Source organism: Bombus vancouverensis, chromosome 4 (assembly GCF_051014615.1).
Source record: "Bombus vancouverensis nearcticus chromosome 4, iyBomVanc1_principal, whole genome shotgun sequence".
NCBI classification, from domain to species: domain Eukaryota; kingdom Metazoa; phylum Arthropoda; class Insecta; order Hymenoptera; family Apidae; genus Bombus; species Bombus vancouverensis.
In genome coordinates this window covers 16,324,686-16,341,028 of record NC_134914.1, presented here as the reverse complement: position 1 = coordinate 16,341,028, position 16,343 = coordinate 16,324,686, and the positions used below count along the sequence as shown (strand labels likewise).

Sequence of the window (16,343 nt, the reverse complement as noted above, 5' to 3'; positions counted from 1 at the left end):
GCTGTTTATATTTCTTGGTCGCTCCCACTCGTCAATTTATCTCACTCGTTTATTCCCTTTCTCCAGTTTTTCGCTCGCTCGCACCTTTACCCCATGTTGCTACTACGGTCACGATCGGGCAATCGTGTCCCTCTACCACCGCCATCATCGCCATCCTCGCCACTACCACCGGCTACTGGTTACGTTTCCTGTACATGCGGTTTTGTCCGAATCATTTGCGCAAAGTCCCGCCTCGAGAACTTTTCGGTACTGGTTGAGAGCGTGCGCCAGGGGTACACCATCACAGTACTCGGGTAAGGTTGGGATTTTTCCGAACGGAGCCAATCTTTCAGACAAGGTAAATGTTCGTAAAACAACCTGTAGATTTCCGATTTCAAAATTTTTTTTTTTTTTTTTAACCTTTTCTCTGGTTCTTTGCTAACAATTTTTAATTATTTTGAATAATTTATTATCTTTAAATTAAAACAGTGTGAAATACAGTAGCGTTAAATGTTACTGAATTTATAGAATATTTATACTTTCTTTACGTAATTTGCAGATATTCGGAAATTCTTTTGAATAATTTGTTCTTTGAGTTGAAACAATGTGACGTACAAAGACAGTCAAAGTATTATCGAATTTGTAGAAAGAACGAAGGACTTGTTATTTTTTACGTTATTTCCTATGATATATTCTTACGTGATATTTTTTGTTGTTACTCTTGTTAATCATCAAATGAAGAGAAGAATGAAATTATTTGATATTTCCTTTTTTCATTTATATATTCGTTACTTTATTACACATTTTTCGTCAAATATCTTATACATATTTCCTATTTAAAATATCGTTTTACGAGATTATTGGCATCAGAGGCAGCTTTGTGTCAATCATTAACGATTACATTGTGATAAACTATTGATCGAACGAATTTTCTCCCCTTCTTACAATATTAATACTTAATTTGCATTAAAATTATCTTCACTTCAATATCGGATAATTTTATTATCACCTATTTTCTCGATTTTATTCGTATAGAGATATTTCTTGACATTGTTTTTTTTTCCTTTTACTGTAAATCACCTTACTGCACATAAATTGAATCAGTACATCGAATTTCATTTATTTATCTTACTTCATAAGCATATTTCTTGTAAGAAATTACGCTGCTCGAAATAATTGGACTAATTAAGCTTATGTATTTATTTAATTGTATAATTTAGGAGATTATCTCTTAATTATTTTGAGCAGCACACGTAAAAGTACTACAGATATCGGTCTTTTTATATTAATCGATTCGACAGCCAACGTTCGTTCGTTTAGCTTAAAATTATACTCAGAACGAAATATCGAATTGTGAAATTTTTTAATCGATTTTACGAACATTTGTTTATCCATTTTCCAAATTACAGACGATATGATGTGTCGCTTTTCGAGATTTTTAAAAATATTTTAAGACGAAAATATTAAACAATTTTGCAGACATGTAAAATTGATACATGAAGAAAACAAAATATTATGCATCTCTAGGATTGACAAAATTATTATGTCGGTTTTCAATAAATTAAAAAATCAATGTGCACTAAAAAATGATCGCACTAAGAATCATATTATTTTTATCTCAGAAATTTCTCGTTTCTAATTAATTGTCTAAGTAATTAAAAAAGTCTAAGGAAGCACCCTGTACGTTTCCATACGTCGCATAACTAAATTATGAAGAAAGTGGTAAAGGAATCTTATACAATGCAAGAAGATAAGCTTAAGTAGGTGTGTGTATGCGTAACTAAATGATATCGTATCGTACCGAGTCTAATGTAACGATTTTTATGTAACACTGCCAACTATTTTTAAAAATATTGTATAAAGTAGTTACTAATAATTTGATAATGGCCATAACCGAACTATGGCAGTTAATTTCCTTCTATTTTGCATGCATTCTAAATCTAGTTTTCTTGTTTCTCCAGTCTTTCTGTCCTTATTTGCAATAATCAGAGATCCAAACCCAAAACAATTTAAATCAACCTTTGGTCGATTTTACATATAAAATTTTCGTTACTATTGAACGTTCGACAAGATCGAACTCATTGATATATCCTAATATAATTAATTGCTGTTCAAATTATTAATATCGTCGATACAATATATAGAACGGTTTTCGAACTTTATCTATAACATACTATTTCTTTACTAACAATAAGCAGATATCGTATTTTGCGGAAAAAATAGACATTTGCTAAAAATTAATATACATTTCAATTATACATTAATAATATAAAAATTAATACAAAAAAATGATACAATTAATAATATGAAAATTAATACAAAGTACACTTAACCAAAATTGCACGATATGGACAAGATAAATCCTTTCCAATCTAGCAAATGATACTAAATTAGATATACAAATAAAATATCTTTTGATCCAAGAATTCCTACGAATCTTGAAAAATTTTAATCTTAATTTTTTCTTCAATTTCTATAACTCTGAAAATACTGAAACGAAAGATTGTTACTGGACCAGTAACAAGTGATGAAGTTATGTTAGTATTTGACTAATGTATATTTCAGATAAAATTCTTCGACGTTATAATTTGTTAATCGTGCGTAGGTTGTAGTAAATGAGAACTCAGAAATTACATATTGACGTAAATCAGTATTTTCCATAATGCATGTATATATAAAACGAGGCACTTAATACGCGCGCGCCGTGATTAGTATTTTTCTTTAAAACAGAGAAATTTATCGTATATATTGAATTCATCACATTTCCAAGTTAAAAATAAAATGATTCTTTGACACATTACTCTATTTGAATTTTCTTCGTATCAAATGATTTCCCATTTACTTATAAGTACAAAAATTTCAATTTTAATCTTGTATCCATTTGATCGATAGAAACAATTTTATACATATGCATATGTATAAGTCAAAAAAGAAACATTTGAAGTTAAATATACTAGACGGAGCAAAATAACTAAACTAAATTTATGTGTTTGATTTACGGCAAAATTGAACGCGTGTGTTAAAAATACAAATGTTTCTAGCATATTTTATCTACTTTATCGTGATCTGCATTTACATGTATTATTCGTTGAACCTTACTAACTCAAATATTCTTCTATATATAGCTTGGATTGTATTAACTCTAAATACCATCTTCGAAACTTTTACTGAATTTACGATGATATTACTCTAATTCAAAATATTATGCTCAAAAACTAAACAAGTGCTGGTTACTTATGAGAAAGAGAATTGACTAAATAAAACGCGTTAAGTGACTCACGCTGTACATATACAAGATATTCTGTCCGACTTTATTAAAAATATATTATCTTCTGTATTCAATTTTTTGAATGTTTTATTTTCTATTTTTTAATATGAAACAGGCATCATGTATTTAATTGCAAATGATGTATAATGGGATTTGATTTCAAGAATTTTTTAAATTATTGATATCTCTTCGATAAAATCATATTATTCCTTCCGGAAAATAGAGAATATATGACAATACAAAACATATCTTTTTATATAAATAAGTTAATGAATTATATTCGATCTGCTTTATTCAAATGTTTGTATAAAATTTTAAATATTTGAAACTATATGTCTTAAAATTCTCCAAATCATGTAATGAAAGAAATAATAAAATGTATAATTTGGTAAGGAAAAAGTGATTGAATTTTATTTCTTTTATTATATCAATTCCGGCAAAAAAATTTTATTAATGGACTTGAAATAATGAAAGAAATGTAAAATAACATTTTGTCATTAATGCTTAATTGACTACGATCTATTATTTTGATGTATCATGTTTATCCGAACGCAACGATAGATACTAAAGATATATACCAATTATCATAAATAATCATCAAATTCAACATTATAAAGTCTAAGAAAGAATTTCTTAAAGAAACGTATTACTTTTAATCTCTTTATTTTTAAATATTTGCATTGAACATGTGCAGTCAGGAATTAATCAGAAATTCGACATTCATGTTCCTTCATTTTCTGCATTTCATATTCACCCACTGCCACACGTTTGTGCAACTATATGTTCAAAGGAATTGAAAATTGCAATTAAGAAAAGTTCATAAACGATTTTTCCACTTTTCTTCTTCCGTTCCTTTGCAGATGTGATCAAATTAAATCTCTAACGATTGAATACAATCATACATACATATATATATATATATATATATATATATATATATATATATATCAGCTTTAAGCTGTATATACAAACATTTGTTTTAGGATAAATGTTGAAGTTAAAATCAATTTGCACGAATTAATTGAAGCTTATGACTCTACATATCCTCTAAAAATGAAATAATTCATTTACATTGCTTCTTTTGTATCTGTATATACAAGGTGTTTCCTACTTTTCCGGCAGGATTGTGAAGCATAATCTACAATCTTGCCAGAAAAGTAGAAAATGTCCTGTATAGTAATCTTCAATCATTTACTATGTAGAGAATGAAGAAAGAAGCAAAATGAAATGCAATTCAAACATGCCGTTTTGTTAGTCACGGATATTGATCAAACATAAGGTGTGACAAAGTTAATATAATAATAATATTATTATTTATGAATCAGCTAATTCTCTACTATCATCATCCCATTCTGTAAAGCTATTCGCTTTAGTTTGCTTATCATTTTTTTCCACCTCTTGTTCTCCCTCAAGATGCTCCTCTTCAATGATCATAACCGATTCCTGCGATTCGCCTACACTGTTACTCTGTTCGCTGCATTGTTCATCATATTCCACTATTTCTGTCTGTTCTTCCACGTATTGTATAACTTCTTCTACCTGATCAGAACTGCATTCCTCCAATATTTCCGACTGTTCAACTTGCATTTCCTCCTCCATCACCTTTTCCTCAACTTCTTCAACCACTTCCTCCACTATCTCCTCAGTTTCTTCGGTAAGTTCTTCCGAGTGGTAATTATCGTATGTTTGTCGTTCTACATCTTCGTTTCCATGAATGTAAACGATCATCCCATCCTCCGTACCTTGCATTACAATTTGTTCGTTATCGGTAATGTTTAGCTGTTGTGGCTGCTGCTGTTGATCATTTTCCTGCTGTTGGTAGTTGTCATTGTCAATCAACATTATCATATGTTGCCCGTCCAGTTCGTGCGCATTGTAAGTCATTTCGTGAGAAATATTATTTAATTGCATCTCCGGTACAATATATCCCGATACGTTCGAAGCTCCATCCTGAGGTTCCGAGGAAACGCTATCTCCAACACCTAAGGATGCCGCTATACCACTAGCCACGTGACTCAAGGCTTCCGCTTCTGAAGAAGGTTCTAAAGAAATTGTTGGCATAGAGACTGAAGCTGCATCCGAATCCCGCAGATCCTTGTGTACGCAATCGATATGAACTTGCAAATTCGTAGCTTGTACAAAAACTTTACCACAATGAGTGCAACGATGTCCCTTCTTTTTGCCATCCGGCAAGTTTCCATGGCCCGTATTAATTTCATGGGTCGTCAATTCGGTAACGTCTTTAAACGTTTGTGAACATTGCATGCACTGAATCTCTTCGATGGATGACGAATGTTGACGCGACGTTGGTCGATGATTATGGTTGATTTGATGCCTCACCAAAAACGCTTCCGATAGTGCCACGTAAGAACATGCTTGACATTTTGGGAAACTCATGCTTTTCGGAGGAGGCACATTGTGTTTTGTATAAAGATGATACATCAGGATGTTTCGTTTGATTGCTTTATAACCACAGTGTTCGCAAACTCGCATATCAAATTTTTCATCGTGTACATCTTGCATGTGTCTTCTGTACATATAGTAGTTTGTATACTCCTCTTCTAAATCACACTTGTTACATTTCCAAGGTCCAGTCTCGCCACCATCTACGCTTCCGTTACTCTTTGCCTCGGTTTCATCGGTGTTATTGCTTGACATCAGGTGATCAGACTTCAAAACTACGTAAGAGACTTTTGTCTTGCATGCTGAATTACTATCTGAAGACTTTGCTTCTTTTTGCATGATTTTCAAACGTATGTTCTTGTTATTTTTCACTAAATGGGGGTATTTCTTCAATACTTCTCGAATGATCTTTGCGTGATTATTGATCGAGTCTTCTGAGTTCGTTCGTTTCCCCTTTTCCATATTTTCTTTTTCTTCGAGATCAAATCGCACTCTCTTAGATGGCGATGGCTGCATATCTTGACCCCTTTGGAAACATCTAGTCACGGACCAATCATCGTCGGAATTCATTTCCTTCAGACTCTTCTCGTTTGTATGACAGTCATCTTCCTCATCTTCGGTTGTATCATTTTTACTGTCTCTGTCTGGGGAACATTTACCACTAGGCGAATTATCTCTTTTATATTTGTCTGGCGCTTGAACGATAGGCTTTGTATTGTACGTAATGTCATCGAATGACGAGAACACCCCGAGCGCAAACTCTTCCGCTTCGGGGAGATCAAATCGGGAAGGTCCAGGAGTTACCTCTGTAGGCCTATTTGTCGACGGCATCCCGTGGAATGTTCGCATTTCATAATTAAGCGATGGCATACTTTGTGGTGTATCTAATTTCCTTTTCCATATAGGGAGTCTAACATAATAAAAAGAAAATTTTTTTGTACATGTAAAATTGAAGAGTAAGATTTATATACGTAACTAAATTATTTGTAACTAGAATGAGTATTTGAATCTCTAATCTATATGCAAACATACTTACTTTCTACCTGGTAATGGCTGATTTGACAACCCTGAAGATGAAGTGGAAGTAGTTGTTGCTTTTGTGCTAGATGTTGAAGGCTTTGAAACTGCTATTATGGGTCGGGTATTGCATTTCACTGTTTGTTCATTTTGCAAAGAAGCAGTATTAAATTGTGCATCAAGTAATTTAGTTAGAACAGTCATGTTCATTTTCTGTGCTGTACGATACAAAGCATGTTGCTCAGAAGTCCAATACTCTAATTGTCCAGTGTACATAAAACTATAAAAGTATTATATTAAAAGTGTGATAACTTTATTTGCTATACAAACTGTGTTAAAATTTACCTTATAATTGACTTCACACATTCATATGGCATATCTGGTGGCATGATAATTACTCCATCAAAATTTTCATCTTTTTCTTTTTGTTCACGTTCAAGTTGCATAAAATAATCTGTGCATGTTGTTATGACTAAACGATGAGCCTGAAATATTAATGAAGAAGTTCTTTGAACTAAATATAACAATAAATAGTGAAGAAATATTTAATTTTAAATATTTAATAACAATTTTTAAATATAAATAAGGAATGTACAAGATTAATACCTGAACAGTGATATCACTGGTGGGAAACTTGATTGTAAGATCAAGTAATTCTTCTTCAAAATAAAGCTGTTGAAGTCTTTGAAGGAAGAAAGTCCCCCAGTTATCTACCTTCACTTGCTTCAATCCCCGCGAAGGAAGTTGTTTTTCCTGATTTGCTGTTTCCATTGTACACCTGTATGTTATTAGTTAAAAAAAAGCTTTTGAAGGATTCTTTTTGAAAGATTCATCACTACTTAATAAATCTTCCACTAATATTTTTTATGGAAAAATTAATTAAAATATTAGTATATAGCTGTTCAATATTATCTTCAAGATAAATTAATAAAATTAGTAACAAAAATTAAGTATTAGAAAATACATATACACTGTAGTACAAAATAAATAATTTCTTTTACTACAATATGCTGTTTATAAGAAAATTAAATTATTAGATTAATATTTTATATTAATCTGATAAACTATATTACATTTCTTTACCTGATATTATAAAGTTTAATTATTTATTATATCTACTTATGCTGACAACCCACATGGACCAAATCCTGTAATAAAAGAAGAATAAAAGATATCATGATCTTAATCTTTAAAATTAAATTATAAGATACTACACTATGAGTTTATTTTCTAACAAAAAAAATATATGAAGAGAAATTTCAAATCTTTTCGATTACATTACTCACAAATGTTAGAAGTTAACTATTAATTACAAGATTATATAGTATCATATGAAAAGAAATTATTTACACCACACATGCTATTTCAAAGGCTACAAATATTACTTAACATTTTTGAGAATAATCTCTTCGTACTTGTGACTCAAATGCCATATAATCCATGTTACAAAGGGAAATTATTCCCCAACTAATTACTTAGTAGTAACTTAACCTGACTGGCTTCTAAAAATCAAAAGTTTCATATCTAACATTATAATAATAGTGCATCAGCGGGGTCCATTGACATCGGAATATGGTTGTGTGACTTACAGTAGCGACTAGTAGCAAGCGAAGTATGCTAACGTAAAAATTCTTTAGCATGTATATCACCATATATACATTGCTGCGATCGCTTCGAAATTCAATTAGACTAAAATATTGCAAAAAGAAGAATGCTATGCAAACGAAAAGAAGTAAAAGAGGCTTCTGACGAAAGTATCAGCGCATACTTTGCGGAACGCTGAAAAATGGAAGTTTAATAATGATGCACATCTTCCTTTCACGATCAAAGTCGAGCATATTAATGGTTATTTCGAATATATACAAATTCAAAATACCCCGTGGATGTATTGCACATACCTATTTAACAATATTTCAATATTCCTCTCAGCTCCATCTCTTATAAATTTCCTTAGTACACAAGTAATATTGAACATTCCATTGTATATCACGACTCACAGATGGAGTTATACGTATCAACTGATCACACAGTAACAGGATATAAAGAAACCTTCAACCATAGAATTATGAATCGCTACTATAAACTATGATTGCTTATATTTTGTGTAATCTGCATAATGCAGAAAAAAGATATTTTTGTGTTATTGTGTATGATTTCATACGATGAAAGCAAAGAGAATTTACATGGAAAAAATATAATTAATTTTATAAATTTAGGTGAAAGATAACGAATGAACTACGAGAATGGGTAATACGAACTTATGGCGAAGAATGGCTGTTAATAGTTTTAAATATTATCAATAATCAATTGAATTTGTAAACGAAAGATTTTTATTATTTATATCACATTAAAGTTTAGAGTATTTAAAAATATTTCTTCACAATGTATATTATAATATACAAAATTCATGCAAAATGTTAAAAATTGATACACATGCAAATATACAATCTGTTCTTCAAATTTCTTCAATATAATCGAGATTTCTTAAAACCACTGAAACTTTACCCATAGTTAATATTTCGCAAACGAATTCTAGGGAATTTATGCAATGCTACTGACACTATAATCAAGAATGCATGCAACTTTCTTTATAAAATAGACAATGTGATTAACGAGAACAGATATAACATTTTGGTTACTGCAGACGATATTATGAATGGAATGTATGAAACAATAGCTAACATCGATAACCATCGGTGATTAAACGTATAAAGTCCTTGATGGAAAATGTAAAGGGAATATCCATAAAAAGGTGAACACATATATGCATTTTAAAAGTTGTCATCGGCTGTTACCATTTGTTTCTTGTTGTTTTTGAAGAAATGACTTTATCTCCTTTCAGAATTCTACAATTTAAAAAAAATGGGGGAAAAAATATTTACCTTTAATCGAAGCTGTTTTTAACAGATAGGAAGGCAAGAATTTTAATAACATCTTGTAAGTAAGCATTGCATAGCAATATTATTTATACTTTATAAAATTAATCTTCCTATGTATTGATATTATTTATAAAAAATCATTTTCATTCAAAAACAGGTTTTATATGATGATGAGGTTGAACTTTAAAACATTATTACTTGTACTAATAGTTGCAGTATTAAGTTCACTATTGACATCATGGAATAATTGTGATAGCCCATCGTTTTTTAAAAACACTGATTGGAAATCAAAATTTCAGCATAAAGTAAGCATAATTTGAGTCAAATATATAAATTTAACATACATTACTATTTCTATAAAATTATTTGGTGTAGAAATTTTATACAATAATAATATTTATTATTTACTATTATTTTTTTTTATATGTATAAAGGATCGAGTAAGCTTAGAAACTGGATATCAGGAGATAGATTGTCATATAAATGGTGATTATTCTATTGGATGTCGTAAAGAAGGAGATGAAGTTTACATACCATTTTCATTTATTCATAAATATTTTGAGGTAAGCAGTAAAATTAAAGTAAATGATTAATCACAAGAAAATACTAATATGTTTAAAATACATCAGATTTATGGAAAATTAGCCACGTATGATGGCTTAGAAAGATTTGAATGGTTACACAGTTATTCCAAAATCGTTAATCCTAAAGGAAAATATGATCCCAGAGGAGTGTTTATGACCTTTGAAAATTATAATGTTGAAGTTCGAGAACGTGTTAAATGTATTAGTGGAAATGACGGAGTACCAATATCTACTCAATGGGAGAGTCAAGGATATTATTATCCTACTCAAATTGCTCAATTTGGATTATCACATTATAGCAAAAATTTGACAGAACCAGAACCTCATAGGAAAGTGATAGAAGACTCTGATAAAGTTAAAAGAGAATGGATTACACCTCAAGGATCTATTGCATCTAGAATATTTGATAAACATGTTAACAGTCATGTAATGAGATTTGCAACACCAGAAACTAGTACATCTGGTATTACCTTACAATTAGATCATGTACTTGATTTTGTATTGAAATGGGATTTTAATATTAAAGATAATGGAAGCATTATGATCACATTGCAATCTAGAGAAAGAAAAGAAACGTATTACCTTCATTATGTTACTAGTAACATAGTATTGCATATATATAACAATCACGTTTACTATGGAATTGGTCAAATTAATCATCAATGGAGAAGATTCACTAGAGACCTAGTAATAGATTTGCAAAAAGGTTTATACTTAAATGATAAAAATAAAAAGAAAATGTCTCGCTCGAAGTTAAAGGTAATGTATATACTTAACAACTGCTATAAGATAATAAAAAAATAAATGTTAAGAATGATCTATTTTACAGATCGTGAAAATGACGTTGTATGGATCTGGGATGATTGATAATATAACATTATCTACAAGTGAACACATGGAACAATTCTATGATGCAGCTAGATGGTTTGTTAGTAACCAGAACATTAGTTCTGGTGGATGGGCAAATCCTGTCAGAAGAAAAGTAGCCCCAGGAATGGCTACTCTTGAACCTGGATGGTATTTTATTTTAATAAATTATTTAATTTATGTATATGTTATCACGATATATTTATTTAAATGCATGTTTTCACAGGTATTCTAGTATGGGTCAAGGACATGCAATTTCTGTATTAGCACGAGCATATTATCATTCGGGCGAAGAAAAATATTTGCAAGCTGCTATTAGAGGTTTGCAACCTTTTAAGGTATCCTCTAGCAAAGGCGGCGTAGCTGCAATATTTTTAAGCAAATACGTGTGGTACGAAGAATACCCTACGACACCCTCTTCATTTATACTTAATGGATTTATTTATTCTTTAATTGGTTTGTATGATCTAAAAAGCATAGCAACAGGTAAGGATGCGGTAGAAGCATCTCGCCTTTTTAATCAGGGTATGACATCCTTGAAAAACATGTTAACGCTATACGATACAGGTTCTGGTACTACATATGATTTACGTCATTTTACATTAAAAACGGCTCCAAATTTAGCTAGGTGGGATTATCATTCTACTCATGTTAATCAACTTCTTCTTTTAAATTCAATTGACAATGATCCGATTTTTACTACTACAGCAGAACGATGGATAGGTTACATGAATGGTAAGAGAGCCGCACACAATTAACATACTATCCTTTAGCGATCAATTGATTTTTGCGTTCACTTTTATTTTTAATTTATTGATATTTAATATTTCGTTCCGTCTGCTCTATTTTGTATCATACATTTTGTAAATAAAAAAAATAGTCACAGAATAAAGTGGACCAAACTATACTTATCTTTTTATGTAATTGTTGTTACATGGAAACAGTAACAATCAAATTCGTGACATTTGTTCGTTATTAATGGATGCTGCGTATGTACTTGGCTATTCCATCATAGCAAAATATCAAATTTAGTATTTTATAGTTAAAACTACATATATTTAAAAAGACAATTGTATTATTATATTTAAAAGTAATTTATTCCATTTAATTATAACAAATAAAATGCCTATTTAGAGTATTTCAGATATTTTAAATTAATATTTAGAAAAAGCCATCCCTGAACATGACTTATGAAACTTAATTTGTAGATATAATGGAATGATATATGTAATTGCATTACATGTAAATTTTGTACTTAAAGAATTAAACTCAACATTTAAACTATTTTATAAATATACATTTTTTAATTTCAATGTTATGTATTACATTCCTTTGAGAATTTGAACGTTTTATTTCTAACAAATGTATAGATTAAGATAAATTTCATACCTTTAATGCAAATTATTTAAATTGAATAAGAAGTTGTTTCGAGTAAAAATGTAATACATTTTGAAGTTTTTTTTGTATATTATACTACTTTTATATGAAATTTTATTAGAACTTATACATGTGTGACACCAATTTAACAAATAAAATGAAATTATTTTATTTATAAATTTTTTGTACCTGTCGATAAATAAATTTTTTACCTAATTTTCTCCTAAATATATATAATTTAACAAAGAATGAAACTTATTTTATTTAATTTGAATGTATGCTTGTGAATGTGTATGGTCTGATACATGTTGGTACTACTGATAGCTTAGTTTATGGTATATGTTCTTATAGTTTACAAGACAGTTATTCCAATATGTATGCAAGAATTAATATTACATAGCGTATAAGTAATTATAACGATTTTTGTGAGTATTTTTAACGTAGTTATTGTTGTTTAATATAAAATTGAAATATTACTGAAATATGTCATATCGAATTATATACGTTTTGAACTACAGAAAAAGATTTTTAAATTCGATTTACGAAACGTATTATATTATTGTTAATTGCATTTATGACTTAATTGCTAATATAATAAATAGTTTTTTAAATGGAACAAAAAAGCTGTTTTACTTGCAAAAAGATAAGTATTAGTATAAAATTATAATTATTGAATGCGTCACTGAATATAAAAATTTCTATAAGAGAAAATAAGTGAAATGCAATGCATGACAAACATTTTATAACATTTTTAACTTTATAATTATCATTTTTTCTATTCTTATATTTCAGGTTAAATTAAATACAAACGTCATACATAATAATCGAAATTTAATATGTAAAAATGAGTGGTGGAGTAGTTCCAAGTAAATCAACAGTTTATATTTCAAATTTACCTTTTTCATTAACAAATAATGATATACATCAACTTTTACAGAGTTATGGCAAAATTGTAAAGTAAGTTATGAAATTTAAGTAGCTAACTTTTTAATTCTTTATTAGTTTGTTAAATATATATTTGTAGAAATATATTATTTAAATATTTTATATATTTCATTTATCGTGGTATTCTACCTTTATCCTTTCATCAAAAATTGTATAAAAATTATTGTTTACTACATTCTTAATCCTCACATATTTTCAGATTAAATTTTCTTATATATCTTAATTTTTATAAAATATAAAAATTTTCAATACTTAGAGAATAAAAGAAGTTTTTTACATTACATGTACATCAAATAATTTAAAGTATAATTTTATACATATTTGAAGTATAACCTTTTTTATCTTTAGAGTGACAGTAATGAAAAATAGAATTACAAGAAGAAGTCGAGGTGTTGCATTTGTATTGTTTCTTAATCCAGAGGATGCTATTAGTTGCGCGAAAAACTTAAATAACACAGAGGTAAACTGTAATTTTTCTTATGTAATAATATTCATCCTAACTTATTTTTCATACATTACTTTTTAACAGATAGGTGGTCGTACAATAAAAAGTTCCATAGCAGTAGATAATGGAAGGAGTACTGAATTTATACGTCGCAGAGATTATCCAGATAAATCTCAATGTTATGAATGTGGTGAAGAAGGACACTTATCATACAATTGTAGGAACAATACATTAGGACCAAGAAATCCACCATTAAAAAAGATTAGAATTAGAAAAAAACATAAAGCTAATACTCACCAAACAAGCGATTTTAATAAAAATAGTGACAATGAATCAGCAGAGGATAATTGGGATGAAGAAGTAGAAACATTAAGCGCTGCTATTGCGTTAGAGGTAATGTATTAATGTGATCCAAATGTAATAAATATTTGTATTTATTATTTATATGTACATTATAGCAAAGACAAAAAGAATTAGAAAATAATCACCGATTAGGGAATAAGGGATATGAGGAGGACAGTAGATCAGTTCATAAATCTGGCAAAAGATATAAAAAGAACCAATATTTTAGCGATGAAGAAGATTTTAGTGAATAAGTAAATGTAATAAAATAATATAAGAATAAAAAATTATGATATAATAAAGTTTAAAGAATGTTTAATATTAAGTTTGTAAAATATTGTTTGTATATAGATTTGTAAATTGACAACTCATTAACTTGCGTAGAAATTGAAATAAATTTATAACATCAACTTCAGTTTTTAATGGAAATTAAAAGGAAAGTAATTAAAAGCAACAAAAGTTATTTAATTAGTTTTTACAATAAATCATGTGTATATACGTATGTATATATTAACATAGTATGTACTATACATGTTATTTTATTTTGCGTTATGTTCTGTTCGCATTTGTAGCTTAGTAGATTGGAAAAGTTAACCTTACAAATGCCATTCGAAAGTCATTAAAAGAAATTTTAATATTACTATTTTCTTTATATTTATAATCTTTAAACTCAATGTATTTCGAACAACAAAGATTAAATATTACCGAAACATGACTGTATTTTGAAAAAATAAAAAATCGAACAATTAGTTATAAATAATTTCAAAATATAACCTCAAAGGATGAAAGATATAAGTTAATTACAAATATTATACACTATGTCAGGTTTAGATTTGTTAAGTACGTACGCTTCTGATTCTGAAGAAGATGAAATTAATGATAACAGTAAATCTGAGGAAAATTCTAAACGGTATCTGTCTTCTTTGGTTTTTATAATTATTATACTTACGATTTCTTCTAAGTATTCAAATACATTTTAATAAATTGTTAGGTATGTTTATAATTGGAATAACTATTCATTTTTACAGTATGCATGTATTGAGAAATGTATATTTGATAAATTTATTTTTTAACTTTTATAAACAGATTTAACGATTTATACGAAGGTATCACATGCGTGTTCATTATCTATGTTTGGACTTCGCAGATTTAAATTCGAGATAAATAGTTAAAAAAAAGTTCTAGTAAAGTAAATATTTGTACTAAAAAAAATCGTAGAAAATAACTTTTATTTTATAGATTACCTTTGCCTAGAAGCATTACAGCATGGAAAGGTGTTCCTCATCATGAAGAAGTAGATGATAATCCATTACAACATGAGGGAAGAGTAAGAAGTTTTAAACACGAACGTGGTAACTGGGCCACGTTAATTTATATTGACTGTTAGTATTTAATAAAGGTATATATGTTTTAATTACAAGAATAAAATCATTATAGCTACTTTAAATTCCAGATGAACCCAGCGAGGACATGCTCTCATGGATGTTTTCAGTTTTGGGAGAAGTGCCAGTTAAATGTAATATATTTTCTGAGCAATTTCATATTAGTCTATCAAGAACTTTAATTTTAAAGTTTCATTGGATTGAATCCTTCGTAGAGGAGACCAAGAAGTTATGTGAGCAGACAGATCAGTTTAATTTGGAGCTTCTAAACGTACGGGCATATACTAACGAGGAAAAAACTCGAACTTTTCTTGGGATAGAATGTATCGATTGTAAAGGAGTCCTTGGTCATTTTGTGAAAAATGTTAATAAGTTGCTTGCCGAATATGATTTACCAGCTTTTTATGAAGTAAGTAACGTATTTTAAACAATGATTATATATGTTATACAAAAGTGCAACAAGTTCTTTTTGATGAAAGTTTTATATTTATTGCTTTATAACATAAGCAATTATAATACGATAATAATGATAATAAATTATCATTTTCCACATTTAGGATTCTTCTTATCATGTAAGCTTTTTATGGTGTCTTGGCAACGAACTGTCAGTTCTAGACGATCAAGCACGCTTTTTGACTATTAAATTAAATCAATTTTTGATTGAACATGCAGAGGCGAGATATATAAATGTCAATAAAATATATCTTAAGATTGGAAACAAGTTATATGTATTTAAACTGAGGTAACAAATAATAATAATTGATACGAATTAAATGTAAAATACTGATAATAAAAAAGTTACACTATAATATAATAACAATTTTTTTAAAACTTTACTTTGTTCTTTTTCCCTGT

General features: G+C 28.9%; 4 protein-coding genes across 10 annotated transcripts; 3 read left to right on the top strand and 1 right to left on the bottom strand.

Annotated features, from left to right (window-relative positions):
• Window positions 1-732: 732 nt before the first annotated feature.
• On the bottom strand, window positions 733-8,719 carry Cp190 (centrosome-associated zinc finger protein CP190). Of its 7 annotated transcripts, none has more exons than XM_076617891.1 (7): window positions 8,566-8,709; window positions 8,257-8,446; window positions 8,058-8,169; window positions 7,274-7,445; window positions 7,013-7,152; window positions 6,687-6,947; window positions 733-6,560 (listed from the first exon to the last, which is right to left on the bottom strand). In XM_076617891.1, coding segments are annotated over exons 3-7 (2,574 nt in total). In that variant the 5' UTR covers window positions 8,060-8,169; window positions 8,257-8,446; window positions 8,566-8,709; the 3' UTR covers window positions 733-4,561. The 7 variants fall into 7 exon arrangements, with proteins under 7 accessions (XP_076474006.1, XP_033206683.1, XP_033206679.1 ...); XM_033350792.2 differs by lacking the exon at window positions 8,566-8,709 and adding an exon at window positions 7,751-7,815 and having other exon boundaries at window positions 8,257-8,529; XM_033350788.2 differs by lacking the exon at window positions 8,566-8,709 and adding an exon at window positions 7,751-7,815 and having other exon boundaries at window positions 8,083-8,169; window positions 8,257-8,529.
• A 508-nt stretch (window positions 8,720-9,227) lies between these two features.
• Window positions 9,228-11,904, top strand: Hsepi (D-glucuronyl C5-epimerase). Its single transcript, XM_076617893.1, has 7 exons — window positions 9,228-9,419; window positions 9,510-9,604; window positions 9,704-9,851; window positions 9,981-10,109; window positions 10,176-10,889; window positions 10,960-11,147; window positions 11,224-11,904. The coding sequence occupies exons 3-7, from the start codon at window positions 9,711-9,713 to the stop codon at window positions 11,753-11,755; spliced, it is 1,704 nt and encodes a 567-aa protein (XP_076474008.1). The 5' UTR covers window positions 9,228-9,419; window positions 9,510-9,604; window positions 9,704-9,710; the 3' UTR covers window positions 11,756-11,904.
• Window positions 11,905-12,657: 753 nt separating this feature from the next.
• LOC117166646 (zinc finger CCHC-type and RNA-binding motif-containing protein 1) lies at window positions 12,658-14,418 on the top strand. Its single transcript, XM_033350806.2, has 5 exons — window positions 12,658-12,799; window positions 13,167-13,331; window positions 13,668-13,779; window positions 13,849-14,157; window positions 14,223-14,418. The coding sequence occupies exons 2-5, from the start codon at window positions 13,219-13,221 to the stop codon at window positions 14,358-14,360; spliced, it is 672 nt and encodes a 223-aa protein (XP_033206697.2). The 5' UTR covers window positions 12,658-12,799; window positions 13,167-13,218; the 3' UTR covers window positions 14,361-14,418.
• Window positions 14,419-14,658: 240 nt separating this feature from the next.
• LOC117166643 (U6 snRNA phosphodiesterase 1) lies at window positions 14,659-16,308 on the top strand. The gene is made up of 4 exons (XM_033350801.2): window positions 14,659-15,016; window positions 15,346-15,488; window positions 15,560-15,897; window positions 16,046-16,308. The coding sequence occupies exons 1-4, from the start codon at window positions 14,925-14,927 to the stop codon at window positions 16,232-16,234; spliced, it is 762 nt and encodes a 253-aa protein (XP_033206692.1). The 5' UTR covers window positions 14,659-14,924; the 3' UTR covers window positions 16,235-16,308.
• Window positions 16,309-16,343: the final 35 nt, after the last annotated feature.

Coding starts and splice junctions, on each gene's coding strand:
- LOC117166646 (XM_033350806.2), top strand. CDS start 13,219: ATGAGTGGTGGAGTAGTTCCAAGTAAATCAACAGTTTATATTTCAAAT. Junction 13,332..13,667: donor AGTTATGGCAAAATTGTAAA/GTAAGTTATGAA, acceptor TTTTATCTTTAG/AGTGACAGTAATGAAAAATA. Junction 14,158..14,222: donor GCGCTGCTATTGCGTTAGAG/GTAATGTATTAA, acceptor TGTACATTATAG/CAAAGACAAAAAGAATTAGA.
- Cp190 (XM_076617891.1), bottom strand. Junction 6,948..7,012: donor TGTGTGAAGTCAATTATAAG/GTAAATTTTAAC, acceptor ATACTTTTATAG/TTTTATGTACACTGGACAAT. Junction 6,561..6,686: donor CAGCCATTACCAGGTAGAAA/GTAAGTATGTTT, acceptor TTATTATGTTAG/ACTCCCTATATGGAAAAGGA.
- LOC117166643 (XM_033350801.2), top strand. CDS start 14,925: ATGTCAGGTTTAGATTTGTTAAGTACGTACGCTTCTGATTCTGAAGAA. Junction 15,017..15,345: donor TCTGAGGAAAATTCTAAACG/GTATCTGTCTTC, acceptor TTTATTTTATAG/ATTACCTTTGCCTAGAAGCA. Junction 15,489..15,559: donor CACGTTAATTTATATTGACT/GTTAGTATTTAA, acceptor TTTAAATTCCAG/ATGAACCCAGCGAGGACATG.
- Hsepi (XM_076617893.1), top strand. CDS start 9,711: ATGATGATGAGGTTGAACTTTAAAACATTATTACTTGTACTAATAGTT. Junction 9,852..9,980: donor AATCAAAATTTCAGCATAAA/GTAAGCATAATT, acceptor ATATGTATAAAG/GATCGAGTAAGCTTAGAAAC. Junction 10,110..10,175: donor TTATTCATAAATATTTTGAG/GTAAGCAGTAAA, acceptor AAAATACATCAG/ATTTATGGAAAATTAGCCAC.